The following is a 14,620-nucleotide window of genomic DNA, read 5'->3' as shown; positions in this document are numbered from 1 at the left end:
TTATAGTACAGGGTTATACAGGGTATGTGATATGGTACTGGGTATGTGTTATGTCACGGGTTATACAGGGTATGTGATATGGTACTGGGTATGTGTTATAGTACAGGGTTATACAGGGTATGTGTTATGGTACTGGGTATGTGTTATGTCACGGGTTATACAGGGTATGTGATATGGTACTGGGTATGTGTTATAGTACAGGGTTATACAGGGTATGTGTTATGGTACTGGGTATGTGTTATGTCACGGGTTATACAGGGTATGTGATATGGTACTGGGTATGTGTTATGTCACGGGTTATACAGGGTATGTGATATGGTACTGGGTATGTGTTATGTCACGGGTTATACAGGGTATGTGATATGGTACTGGGTATGTGTTATAGTACAGGGTTATACAGGGTATGTGTTATGGTACTGGGTATGTGTTATGTCACGGGTTATACAGGGTATGTGATATGGTACTGGGTATGTGTTATGTCACGGGTTATACAGGGTATGTGATATGGTACTGGGTATGTGTTATGTCACGGGTTATACAGGGTATGTGATATGGCACTGGGTATGTGTTATAGTACAGGGTTATACAGGGTATGTGTTATGGTACTGGGTATGTGTTATAGTACAGGGTTATACAGGGTATGTGTTATGGTACGGGGTATGTGATATGGTACGGGTTATATAGGGTATGTGTTACGGTATGTGATATGGTACTGGGTATGTGTTATAGTACAGGGTTATACAGGGTATGTGTTAAGGTATGTGATATGGTACTGGGTATGTGTTATAGTACAGGGTTATACAGGGTATGTGTTATGGTACCGGGTATGTGATATGGTACGGGTTATATAGGGTATGTGTTATGGTATGTGATATGGTACAGGGTTATACAGGGTATGTGATATGGTACTGGGTATGTGTTATAGTACAGGGTTATACAGGGTATGTGTTATAGTACAGGGTTATATAGGGTATGTGTTATAGTACAGGGTTATATAGGGTATGTGTTATAGTACAGGGTTATACAGGGTATGTGTTATGGTACCGGGTATGTGATATGGTACAGGGTTATACAGGGTATGTGTTATGGTACTGGGTATGTGTTATAGTACAGGGTTATACAGGGTATGTGTTATGGTACTGGGTATGTGTTATAGTACAGGGTTATACAGGGTATGTGTTATGGTACTGGGTATGTGTTATAGTACAGGGTTATACAGGGTATGTGTTATGGTACTGGGTATGTGTTATAGTACAGGGTTATACAGGGTATGTGTTATGGTACCGGGTATGTGATATGGTACGGGTTATATAGGGTATGTGATATGGTACTGGGTATGTGTTATAGTACAGGGTTATACAGGGTATGTGTTAAGGTATGTGATATGGTACAGGGTTATATAGGGTATGTGTTACGGTATGTGATATGGTACAGGGTTATACAGGGTATGTGATATGGTACTGGGTATGTGTTATAGTACAGGGTTATACAGGGTATGTGTTAAGGTATGTGATATGGTACTGGGTATGTGTTATAGTACAGGGTTATACAGGGTATGTGTTATGGTACCGGGTATGTGATATGGTACGGGTTATACAGGGTATGTGTTACGGTATGTGTTATGTCACGGGTTATACAGGGTATGTGATATGGTACTGGGTATGTGTTATAGTACAGGGTTATACAGGGTATGTGTTATGGTACTGGGTATGTGTTATAGTACAGGGTTATACAGGGTATGTGATATGGTACTGGGTATGTGTTATAGTACAGGGTTATACAGGGTATGTGTTATGGTACTGGGTATGTGTTATAGTACAGGGTTATACAGGGTATGTGTTATGGTACTGGGTATGTGTTATAGTACAGGGTTATACAGGGTATGTGTTATGGTACTGGGTATGTGTTATAGTACAGGGTTATACAGGGTATGTGATATGGTACTGGGTATGTGATATGGTACAGGGTTATACAGGGTATGTGTTATGGTACTGGGTATGTGTTATAGTACAGGGTTATACAGGGTATGTGTTATGGTACCGGGTATGTGATATGGTACAGGGTTATACAGGGTATGTGTTATGGTACTGGGTATGTGTTATAGTACAGGGTTATACAGGGTATGTGTTATGGTACCGGGTATGTGATATGGTACGGGTTATATAGGGTATGTGTTATGGTATGTGATATGGTACGGGTTATATAGGGTATGTGTTATGGTATGTGATATGGTACGGGGTATGTGATATGGTACGGGTTATATAGGGTATGTGTTACGGTATGTGATATGGTACAGGGTTATACAGGGTATGTGATATGGTACTGGGTATGTGTTATAGTACAGGGTTATACAGGGTATGTGTTAAGGTATGTGATATGGTACGGGGTATGTGATATGGTACGGATAATACAGGGTATGTGATATGTTACGGCTATATATAGGGTATCTGTTACGGTACGGGGTATGTGATATGGTACGGATAATACGGGGTATGTGTTATTGTACGGATAATACGGGGTATGTGTTATGGTACGGCTTAAACGGGTTATGTGTTATAGTACGGGGTATGTGATATGGTACGGGTTATACAGGGTATGTGTTATGGTACGGGGTATGTGATATGGTACAGGGTTATACAGGGTATGTGTTATTGTACGGATTAAACGGGGTACGTGTTAAACGGGTATGTGTGTAGATTTACGATCACCCTTTAAAACCAGTCAGGAATTTTGAGGGTATGTCCCAAATGGCACCCTATTCCCTATATAGTGCACTACATTTGACCAGAACCAACAGTAGTACACAATATAGGGAATAGGGTGCCATTTGGAATGAAGCAGGGAGTTTTAGGGAAGATAACAAAGGTCTGTGTTATCTTTGACTTATTTTGTCACCAACATCAGAGGATGTAGGAAGATGTTGAGAAACAAAGAGACCTTTAATGGAACTATGCCTGAATTTGAATTTGAGAGGGAGAGCAGTTAAGAAGGATAGGTTAAATTAACATAAAAATGAATAGCACTCAAGATTAATCTAGGAGGATGACGGACCATCAAATACCCTCTCTTCATCCAGTGTATGCTGGGAAACAAAGACTAGTCTGAAGCAAAGGAGTTCAGAGGGTTTAGTAATGAACGTCAAAGGAACAAGATTTAAGATTATACCCAAGCAAGCCTTCAACTCTTGCACGAAACATCAATGCACAACCACATGCATTATAAAGGTCCAAGTTACTATGGTTATGGTGGTTATTATGGTATGGTGAGCGTGGACGCCGTAGGGGCGCCACTGTGGTTCACTGCTGGATCCTGGCTCTGATAGGGCAGTAATGTGTCAGCCAAATTTACTGGTTGGAGGTTGAAACATTGGAAACTCAGTGAGTACAGACAGAGAGGACAGAGCCCACATAGTACAGAGAGGTTTCCCACATAGTGCTGCTCACATAGTGATGCTCACATAGTGCTGCTGCTGCTCACATAGTGCTGCTCACATAGTGCTGCTGCTGCCCACATAGTGCTGCCCAAATAGTCCTGCTGCTCACATACTTTTGTTGCTGCTCTCATAATGCTGCTGCTCACATAGTGCTGCTGCTGCCCACATAGTGCTGCTCACATAGTGCTGCTGCTGCCCACATAGTGCTGCTCACATAGTGCTGCTCACATAGTGCTGCTGCTCACATAGTGCTGCTCCCTGCATAGTGCTGCTGCCCACATAGTGCTGCTCACATAGTGCTGCTCACATAGTGCTGCTGCTGCCCACATAGTGCTGTTCACATAGTGCTGCTCACATAGTGCTGCTGCTCACATAGTGCTGTTCACATAGTGCTGCTGCTGCCCACATAGTGCTGTTCACATAGTGCTGCTGCTGCTCACATAGTGCTGTTCACATAGTGCTGCTGCTGCCCACATAGTGCTGTTCACATAGTGCTGCTCACATAGTGCTGCTGCCCACATAGTGCTGCTGCCCACATAGTGCTGCTCACATAGTGCTGCTCACATAGTGCTGCTCACATAGTGCTACTGCTCACATAGTGCTGCTGCTCACATAGTGCTGCTGCTCACATAGTGCTGCTGCTCACGTAGTGCTGCTCACATAGTGCTGCTGCTCACGTAGTGCTGCTCACGTAGTGCTGCTCACGTAGTGCTGCTCACACAAAACAGACACTCAGTACAACCACACTGGAAAAAAGTGTATTTCCAATATACTTTCATGTGTACTCTAGGAATTATTTCTACTTTTCAATTGTTTAAACTGTATGGACTGTTGTACCAAAAAATGCATCAAATCAAATAACAGAATGGTTCCCTTGGTTCCAGCTCTCTTATTGACTTTCTGATCCATGCTGGACTCGGGTCACGTCCTAGTTCCCTGTCATCAATTTGACAGCATGGACACTGCTGCTAGGTTGTGTTGCATGGTGATGAACTTACACTCTTCGATGCTGAATCGTAATAGTGTTCTATGCTAGCTATGCCCTTGGTTCCTGAGTAGTGTTCTATGCTCCTGGATCCTGAGTAGTGTTCTATTCTCCTGGATCCTAAGTAGTGTTCTATGCTCCTGGACCGTGAGTAGTGTTCTATGCTCCTGGATCCTGAGTAGTGTTCTATGCTAGCTATGCGCCTGGATGCTGAGTAGTGTTCTATGCTCCTGGATGTTGAGTAGTATTCTATGCTCCTGGATGTTGAGTAGTGTTCTATGCTCCTGGATGTTGAGTAGTGTTCTAGTAGTGTTCTATGCTCCTGGAACATGAGTAGTGTTCTATGCTCCTGGATGTTGAGTAGTGTTCTAGTAGTGTTCTATGCTCCTGAATCCTGAGTAGTGTTCTATGCTCCTGGAACATGAGTAGTGTTCTATGCTCCTGGAACATGAGTAGTGTTCTATGCTCCTGGATGTTGAGTAGTGTTCTAGTAGTGTTCTATGCTCCTGGAACATGAGTAGTGTTCTAGTAGTGTTCTATGCTCCTGGAACATGAGTAGTGTTCTATGCTCCTGGATGTTGAGTAGTGTTCTATGCTCCTGGATGTTGAGTAGTGTTCTAGTAGTGTTCTATGCTCCTGGAACATGAGTAGTGTTCTAGTAGTGTTCTATGCTCCTGGAACATGAGTAGTGTTCTAGTAGTGTTCTATGCTAGCTATGCGCCTGGATGCTGAGTAGTGTTCTATGCTCCTGGATGTTGAGTAGTGTTCTATGCTCCTGGATGTTGAGTAGTGTTCTAGTAGTGTTCTATGCTCCTGGAACATGAGTAGTGTTCTATGCTCCTGGATGTTGAGTAGTGTTCTAGTAGTGTTCTATGCTCCTGGATGTTGAGTAGTGTTCTAGTAGTGTTCTATGCTCCTGGATGTTGAGTAGTGTTCTAGTAGTGTTCTATGCTCCTGGATGTTGAGTAGTGTTCTAGTAGTGTTCTATGCTCCTGGATGTTGAGTAGTGTTCTATGCTCCTGAATGTTGAGTAGTGTTCTAGTAGTGTTCTATGCTCCTGGAACATGAGTAGTGTTCTATGCTCCTGGATGTTGAGTAGTGTTCTAGTAGTGTTCTATGCTCCTGGATGTTGAGTAGTGTTCTAGTAGTGTTCTATGCTCCTGGATGTTGAGTAGTGTTCTAGTAGTGTTCTATGCTCCTGGATGTTGAGTAGTGTTCTAGTAGTGTTCTATGCTCCTGAATCCTGAGTAGTGTTCTATGCTCCTGGAACATGAGTAGTGTTCTATGCTCCTGGAACATGAGTAGTGTTCTATGCTCCTGGATGTTGAGTAGTGTTCTATGCTCCTGGATGTTGAGTAGTGTTCTAGTAGTGTTCTATGCTCCTGGAACATGAGTAGGGTTCTAGTAGTGTTATATGCTCCTGGAACATGAGTAGTGTTCTATGCTCCTGGATGTTGAGTAGTGTTCTATGCTCCTGGATGTTGAGTAGTGTTCTAGTAGTGTTCTATGCTCCTGGAACATGAGTAGTGTTCTAGTAGTGTTCTATGCTCCTGGAACATGAGTAGTGTTCTAGTAGTGTTCTATGCTCCTGGATGTTGAGTAGTGTTCTAGTAGTGTTCTATGCTAGCTATGCGCCTGGATGCTGAGTAGTGTTCTATGCTCCTGGATGTTGAGTAGTGTTCTATGCTCCTGGATGTTGAGTAGTGTTCTATGCTCCTGGATGTTGAGTAGTGTTCTAGTAGTGTTCTATGCTCCTGGATGTTGAGTAGTGTTCTAGTAGTGTTCTATGCTCCTGGATGTTGAGTAGTGTTCTAGTAGTGTTCTATGCTCCTGGATGTTGAGTAGTGTTCTAGTAGTGTTCTATGCTCCTGGATGTTGAGTAGTGTTCTAGTAGTGTTCTATGCTCCTGAATCCTGAGTAGTGTTCTATGCTCCTGGAACATGAGTAGTGTTCTATGCTCCTGGAACATGAGTAGTGTTCTATGCTCCTGGAACATGAGTAGTGTTCTATGCTAGCTATGCGCCTGGATGCTGAGTAGTGTTTTATGTTGTTGGTTGCCGAGTAGTGTTGTATGTTTGTGTATGCTGAATAGTGTTCTATTCTCTTGGATGCTGAGTATCGCTCTATTCCAGGAATGCCCTGCAACACTGACACACAGCCAAAGAATGTGATCTATGTTGATGAGGAATTATTGGATTGCTTGTCTGTCTATTCTTTCTATGGAATCAATCAAACCACAGTATCCACCATCAGGAGGCACAGAACATTGTAATCTTCATTTTTTTTAAACCTCCACCCCTTAGAAGTGGTAGCTAAAAATAGGTAAATTAGGGGCAGTTTAAGGGGAGAGTCAATGAAACCGTTGTTGGATCTGAGTTCGATTCCTGGTTGGGGCTACAACATACTTCCATGGTTGTTTTCATTAACTCTCACCTTAAACTGCCCCTAACAACTTCTGAGTCTGTTGGAGACAATCAGCTTGAGCAAGGTGATGTGCAGAATCACTGATCTACAAATAGAATTCCCTCCCAAATGATAGGCTTTGTCAAACCCTGGTCCAGCGACTGTCAAGCCAACACCTTAAATGTCCAAACCTCTTGGTGGAATGGTTAATGTGTTGGATTCCATGGTTGGTTCCATTGACTGTCCCCTTAAACTGCCCCATAATTGACCCATTTTAAGCTGTAACTTCTGAGTCTGTTGGAGAGGATCAGCTTGAGCAAATTGAGGTGTTGAATCACTGATCTAAAAATAGTATTGCCTGTCAAATAACAGACTTTGTGCAATTAAGATTCGTAGAGCTACGCTTCCCTGGCTTAGGCGATCCCCCCCAGCAAACACTCACGCACAATCAGACATTTTTTGAGTAATTGATTGATGGGCGACAGCTTGTTTCAATTAAATAACATGTCCTAACATTTTCTATCTGCAGCAAACCTAATGGATAATGCTGGATAGATAACACCCACAAAAAACTACCAAAACAACTGGCCCTGCTCATTAGTAATGATATGTGTTTTGGAAACAGCACAGTTTTCTCCTGTGACCACATGCCAGTACTACAGTAGTATTGGTTTGGCTGGCTGACATACAGAGATCTCCAGCATAAAGTAGAGCTGCTGACCAGACAGAAGGAAGTTTCCAACTCCGAGGCCAGGCCAGAGGGAGTCTTGGTTCTCCTGTATGTGCGTGGGAGAGTGGAGATGGTTTTGCTGACTGTGCCTCATCAGGGCATGTGTGATCTCATGCCTGGCTCGTCTCCCCACTCCTCTTCTTCTCTGTGTTTCCAGGGGCTAAGTTCAAAAGAAGACAACTATGGCAGCCATGAGCCATGGCCTCTTCTCTCCTCATCTGCATCCCTATTGGCACCCGAGTCCCTCAAACTCAACTCTGGGCCTCAAAGCCAGTTACTCTGCGTTTTTTCCTAGTTGCCCTCTAATCAGGAAGTGATTTAGAGTTGGGACACCAGGTGGATGCAATTAATAATCAGGGTAAGAGTTGAATACCTCTGTTCTATATAGTGCAATACTTTTGACCAGAGCCCTATGGGCCCCTATTGGCCCTGGTCAAAATGATGCATTATATAGAAAATAGGGTGCCATTTGGGACGTAGCCATTCTCATCGTACAGCAGGCCTTGATCTGCTCTGTTTCTGTCAGCTCTGTGTGTGCGCGTTTGCATGCATGTGTATCTGAGGGATGAGCCGTGGATGACAGCCCTGAACACCCAACCACACTGTAGCTTCATCGTCTGTTGCTCTGAAGGAAACAAGCCACTGTAAACCTCACTCCATCCTGCCCTCGACCCCTCTCTCTCCAGTCAAACTCTGTTGATTTAGACAATGCTGTCTTGTCCTGTTATGGACCCAGCTACCACTGGAACATGGAGAACATGTGGAAATGTTATTCTGGTTTGCAGACGTCCCAGGGGGACCACTGATGAAGAAGCACAGCTGGACTTAAGTTCCAAGCCACCACAGACTGAACAACCAGCAACCATAAACCATTACTCTGGAGAAAAGAAACTACATCCCATTCCATCATCCATCATGTGTTAGTGAGTTACCTAGGTTCAGCATCATGCAGTGTGAGCTCACTGGGCACAAAGGTCAATTCAACGTCAAATTTTGTTAAAATAACTTGGAAAGAATGTTGATTCAACCGGTGTGTGACCAGTGGAAGGGTTCAGAAAGCATAAAGCTTTTTCTTCAGAGAAGTGGGTTTCACCACACTAGACATTTCAGTTTCACATTTCAGTCTGGTCCATATTAAACTGGACATTTATCTCCCACTCTAGCCTACTTCATCTATCGTTATTATTTGTATATTCAGCATTTGCTGATTTGTTGTCGTGGTTTAGAATTTCTGCAGCCGAAAACAGTGGAATAGTTTGATGTCCAGGAGTGTATTTGTACATCAAGCTGCCTCACGTTTGTCTCTAGCTCAGAAAAGGCTTACTTACATTTGACATTTTAGTAATTTCTTCTTCTTAAACAGTAGAATACGCCCTGGGGCATTTACTGGCATATCATAAAGCAAGGTCTGTGAGTTCTCCTCTCTCAACAGTATCTCTGGCTCTGCACAAACTGAAGCATCATTGTTCTGCTTTAACGAGTCATGTCATGGTTCATGAGGTGTGGGATTATGAAATTGTCTAGCTAGCCTGCGTCCCAAATAGCACCCTTTTCCCTTTATAGTGCACTACTTTGATCAATGCCCATAGGGTTCTGGTCAAAAGTAGTGCACTATATAAAGAGTAGGGTGCCATTCAGGAGTCAGATAGTGTCATTCTATGGTTTTTGTCTATTAAACCCAACAGAGGGCTGGAAGGGCTCTGCTTATAATTAATTAATTAAACTCTGATGCCAACTTTGTGCCCATGTGGTACTGTTTACAGTTTAAATACCTATATACAGTTTAAATACCTATATACAGTAGGAGCTAAAGACAGAGATGAAGAGTAGTGACGCGGTTTCTCTGAGTGGATAAATCAGACTTTTACTGTACGCTCAAAAACGTGCACACACAAACTCTCTCTCTCTCACACACACACACACACACACACACACACACACACACACACACACACACACACACACACACACACACACACACACACACACACACACACACACACACACACACACACACACACACACACAGACTCTCTCTCTCACACACACACACAGACACACACGCTCAGACATGATCTACAGGATAAGTCCCTTTATAACAGCTGCAGGTTGGATTTCCCCTTCTTTATATCTTATAATTCTTTGTAGTAATTTATAGCTATGGTGTCCTGTCCTGTTCCCATTCAATTAGATTAAACTTCACGTCACATGTTGGTACAAGTCGCAAAACATCTAACCTTGTCCCCAGGCTCAATTGCTAGAGAGACGGCTGGCTGGGTGGACGAGATATAGAGTGCCAAATGGGACACAACCCAAGTCTGAAAGCATCAGTCTTTGATACAGTTCTACAATTCTAGGGAGAGAAAAGGGTTTTGTAATGTTACACGTAATGTTGCCATAATGTTTGAGTGTCCAGTTTTCCATTAGTTAGGGGAACACTGGGGGCGGCAGGGTAGCCTAGTGGTTAGAGCGTTGGACTAGTAACCGGAAGGTTGCAAGTTCAAACCCCTGAGCTGACAAGGTACAAATCTGTCATTCTGCCCCTGAACAGGCAGTTAACCCACTGTTCCTAGGCTGTCATTGAAAATAAGAATTTGTTCTTAACTGACTTGCCTAGTAAAATAAAGGTCAAATTTAAAAAAATCTATGTTACCTTCTGAGAACATGTTTTGGCATTAGTTAGGAGACAGAAAACAGAAAATGCTCATAACGTGGTTACCATGTTCTCAGACTCTAGAGCAGGGTTTCTCTTACCCAAGGGGTGCACATTTTGTTTTTTGCACTAGCACTACACAGCTGATTCAAGTAATCAACTAATCATCAAGCTTTGATCATTTGAATCAGCTGTGTAGTGTTAGGGTAAAAACAAAACGTGCACCCCTTGGGGTCCCGGGGAAATGCTGCTGTAAAGGGTTAATGGAATGGTCTCTTGGAAATAATATCTTGCATATCACAGGATAATTCCTATGGGAACGTTCTCTAAAGTTGTGGGAATGCTTGTTGTTAGCTGGGTTGCAATGTCATGGGGTTTAATTAAAGAGGCCTGTTATGTTTTTGTGTCCCTGTGATTACGACTGCTGTTCAAAGCTGTTTGATTTAGATGAAAGATTACAGTGCCATTTCCTCAAATCATTCCTCCCCCATTAGTCATTTCTAATGAGCTAGTCTGTTACAGTTTACACATAGCCCATTCAACAGTTTGTGGCATATGCAGGAGTTGAAAAGTTCCATTTCCTAACCAGGGTTGTCAACTGCTTACAGATTTGATTTCAAGACCCAAAACATAATGTCTTAGAGGTTAAACAAGGCTAAATCATGGACTAGAGGGCTAGAATAATTGTTTGTTTAGCTTCAAAGGGGCAGGGTCCCTAGTAAATGACACCCTATTCCCTACAAAGTGCATTATATATGGACTAGGGTGCCGTTCGGGAGGCAGACAGTTTATGTATCTACAGTATACAATGTGGTAGCGTTACCCTGGAGGCGTGCTGGCCTGGGCCCTGGGACCACAAAGCCTTATGGTTAATAAAACAGATGATGAGGACCATGTGGAAACAACTGAACACACACACACACACACACACACAGGAGCATGAAACAGCCTTTGAGTACAGACATTAGTGATGATTCAGCTGAAATACTGTAGGATGAACTCCAGGATAAATATACGATGTGCTCTGATGTTCTGAAATAAGTTATAGAACACTCTAATTACATGGGATGTGGTGATCACTGTTTATGTACCCCGACTCTGAATATTTAAACAGAGGATAGGGTATGTCTCTTTCTCTAGCTCGTGATCTGTCCGTCTGTGTGTTGTCTCTGTCTCTAAAGTGTGATCTGTGTGGGATGTCTCCATCCCTCCCTCCTCTCTGTCTCTAACGTTTGTGTCCCTGTGTTGTCTGTTGGACAGTGCTGTTTATGGTGTATCTCTGTGTGTTGTCTCTGTCTCTAAAATGTGACGTGTACATGTGTTGTCTCTAAATTTGGTCTCTGTGTGTTGTCTGTAGGATGGTGCTGTAAGAGTGATCTGTCCCTAAACATGGTGTGTCTGTGTCTCTGTCTGTAGGACGGTGCTGTGTGAGTGATCTGACCCTAAACATGGTGTGTCTGTGTCTCTGTCTGTAGGACGGTGCTGTGTGAGTGATCTGACCCTAAACATGGTGTGTCTGTGTCTCTGTCTGTAGGACGGTGCTGTGTGAGTGATCTGTCCCTAAACATGGTGTGTCTGTGTCTCTATGTCTGTAGGACGGTGCTGTATGAGTGATCGGTCCCTAAACATGGTGTGTCTGTGTCTCTTTCTGTAGGACGGTGCTGTATGAGTGATCTGACCCTAAACATGGTGTGTCTGTGTCTCTATGTCTGTAGGACGGTGCTGTATGAGTGATCTGACCCTAAACATGGTGTGTCTGTGTCTCTATGTCTGTAGGACGGTGCTGTATGAGTGATCGGTCCCTAAACATGGTGTGTCTGTGTCTATTTCTGTAGGACGGTGCTGTATGAGTGCTGTCCAGGTTACATGAAGCTGGAAGGAATGAAAGGATGCCCTGCAGGTATGTAGCTATGGTCGGTTACAGTGTATGTAATGTTATATGGTACAGGATCCGCAGTGTACTCAAGATTGTAGTGCACTTAATGTTATAGTGTACTTCAAAGGTTCAACAAGAGGTTAAACTAAGACAAATCAATGGGTATTACATTTTCTCATAAAATGTACGAGTCACAACGCCACACCAACATAAAGATTCAGCTGGCACATCATCCTACCCATACATGTTCCCTTTCAGCATCATCCGGCTGGCTTTGGGGTTCTTTATAGTTGTTAGTTGTTTTAATGAGGCTTGTGTGTGCCCCAAATGGTACTCTATTCCATATGTACTGCAATATTTTAGGGCTCTAATCAAAAGTAGTACACTATATAGGGTATAGGATGCCATTTGGGATCACTCCTGGTATGTAGGGAGATGTAGTCATTATGGTACCTTCTCTTCCCTGTTCCACAGTGGCCCCTATAGACAATGTGTATGGTACCTTGGGCCTGGTCAAGGCCATCTCCACCCAGGAATACTCTCACATCTCCAAGCTAAGGGAGGAGATAGAGGGATCTGGGTCATACACCTTCTTCGCTCCCAGCAACGATGCTTGGGACTTGTTAGATGGGGTAAGTCAGGATAAGTGTCATCTCTTACAGCTGGAAAATTCCAGGTAATTCAGATAAATTACCTGGAAAAATGAACCCACCAGCGATAGTAGTAACTATTCCAAAACCAAAACCATTCAGTGCTTGTAATGTGACCATTTAAAAGAGCTACAATATAAATCATCAGAATGGTTGATATACCTGAACCCTACAGCCAGTTGCTGTCATCACTTTGTGTTAAGTATATATGTTATCTTAAGCCTTTTTATTCTGCATTTCTTCAACAGGAAGTGCGTAGTGCGTTGGTGAGCAACGTGAACATTGAGCTGTACAACGCCCTGCACTACCACATGGCTAACAAACGCCTACAGACCAAAGACCTGAAGAACGGCCTGGTGGTCGACTCCATGTACAACGACCTGGGACTCTACATCAACCACTACTCCAACGGGGTGAGCATCCCACTAAACCTACACACCATCATCTTCTGCATCCCAAATGGCACCCTACTCCACATGCAGTGCACTAATTTGACCAGCGTCCATGGAATGTATTGGAAATCCAATAGTTTCCATGCCATGAGATAGGAAAGTTGACATCATGGAGAGCTAAGGCTTTATTGTGTGCAGGTAGTTGTTGAAGGGTGTGTTGTGTGAACATTGGAGAGTTAAGGACAGTATGCTGTTGTGTGACGTGTGCAGATACTAACTGTGCTGTGCATGTCCTATGCGGTGTGTTATTATGTATGAAGATCGTGACGGTGAACTGTGCCAGGATTATCCATGGCAACCAGGTCGCCACCAACGGGGTGGTGCACGTCATTGACCGTGTCATCACTGGCGTGAGCAACACCATCCAGGATGTCCTTGAGGTTGACGATGACCTCACCACTCTCAGTGTATGTTTTATTTTCTTCTGTTCTCCTCTCCTCTCTTCTTCCCCCTTCATTTCCATTCTTTTCACTTCCTTTCCTACCTTTTTCTTCATTATGGTTCTCCTCTTGTCTCCTTTCCCCTTCTCGTCTTTTTGTTTTCCTTCTATTCGATTTACACAGGGTGGCACACACAGTATTAACGGAGGATATGATGGAGGATATGATGTGTTCTTTCACTACAGGATATGGCCCTGGCCTCAGGCCTGCTGGACAAGCTGGGACAGCCCGGCCAGTACACCCTGTTTGCCCCCACCAACGATGCCTTCGCCAAGCTGGACTCGGATGTGCTGCAACGACTGATGGGTGACAAGGGTGTCCTCCAAGGTAAACCAAACCGCTGGGCCAGGCTTCAACGGTCTATCACCTCTCTGGAATGTCTTCTATGAATACAGAGAGCAGCTCCCAGGAGAGTACTGTAAAGCAGAGGGGAGACATAGAGACTTTATATAAACCTCCAAACGCAGGCCATATCCGTGTTTAATGAGATGAAAGTGCAGGAAAAGTAACTCAATGGTTCCCGCTCGCCATGTTTGCAGGGCTGAGTAACCGCAGACTTTTTACATGTAAGCGCCTTTTCCTACTCTAAACAGATGGAGCCGACTAGTTACAGTCTGAGCTGTGGATCTTGAATTCTCAGACAGTTGGAAAACTGAGCGTTCACCACAGTTGTGTGAGTGAGTAATGAAAAACAAAAGAGCTCTAGTTTCAGATGATGGGCTACGAAATAATGGCTATTCAGACATAAACCTTCATATGGTGAAGCTTTTTGATAATTTAACACATTAACGAGCTAAACATTTACTGTCATTCTATAATTTATGTCTGGGTGTCACACAATAATAAAACACTCTCACTTGTTCCAAAACATTTCCAAAGAGGTATCGTTCATACGGTTCTAAACACCACAGGGCAGGAAGCAGGAAGCACCCCGCTCTGCCTGTGTCGAAAAGGCAGTGCACCTTATTCCCTACTTCGATCATATGGCTATGGTCAAC

General features: G+C 43.5%; 1 protein-coding gene across 4 annotated transcripts in view; it reads left to right on the top strand.

The window, feature by feature from the left end:
- Positions 1–14,620, top strand: part of LOC112234720 (periostin-like) — a 39,752-nt gene that overhangs the window by 5,462 nt on the left and 19,670 nt on the right. For all 4 annotated transcript variants that reach the window (XM_042296112.1, XM_042296114.1, XM_042296113.1 and 1 more), the window contains exons 3-7: positions 12,040–12,104; positions 12,555–12,712; positions 12,979–13,143; positions 13,443–13,589; positions 13,808–13,949. In XM_042296112.1, coding sequence (XP_042152046.1) covers positions 12,040–12,104; positions 12,555–12,712; positions 12,979–13,143; positions 13,443–13,589; positions 13,808–13,949 — 677 coding nt within the window. The remainder of the gene's footprint in view (positions 1–12,039; positions 12,105–12,554; positions 12,713–12,978; positions 13,144–13,442; positions 13,590–13,807; positions 13,950–14,620) is intronic.

This window comes from Oncorhynchus tshawytscha, linkage group LG13 (genome assembly GCF_018296145.1).
Source record: "Oncorhynchus tshawytscha isolate Ot180627B linkage group LG13, Otsh_v2.0, whole genome shotgun sequence".
Lineage (NCBI taxonomy): Eukaryota > Metazoa > Chordata > Actinopteri > Salmoniformes > Salmonidae > Oncorhynchus > Oncorhynchus tshawytscha.
This window is presented reverse-complemented; position numbering and strand designations above follow the sequence as displayed.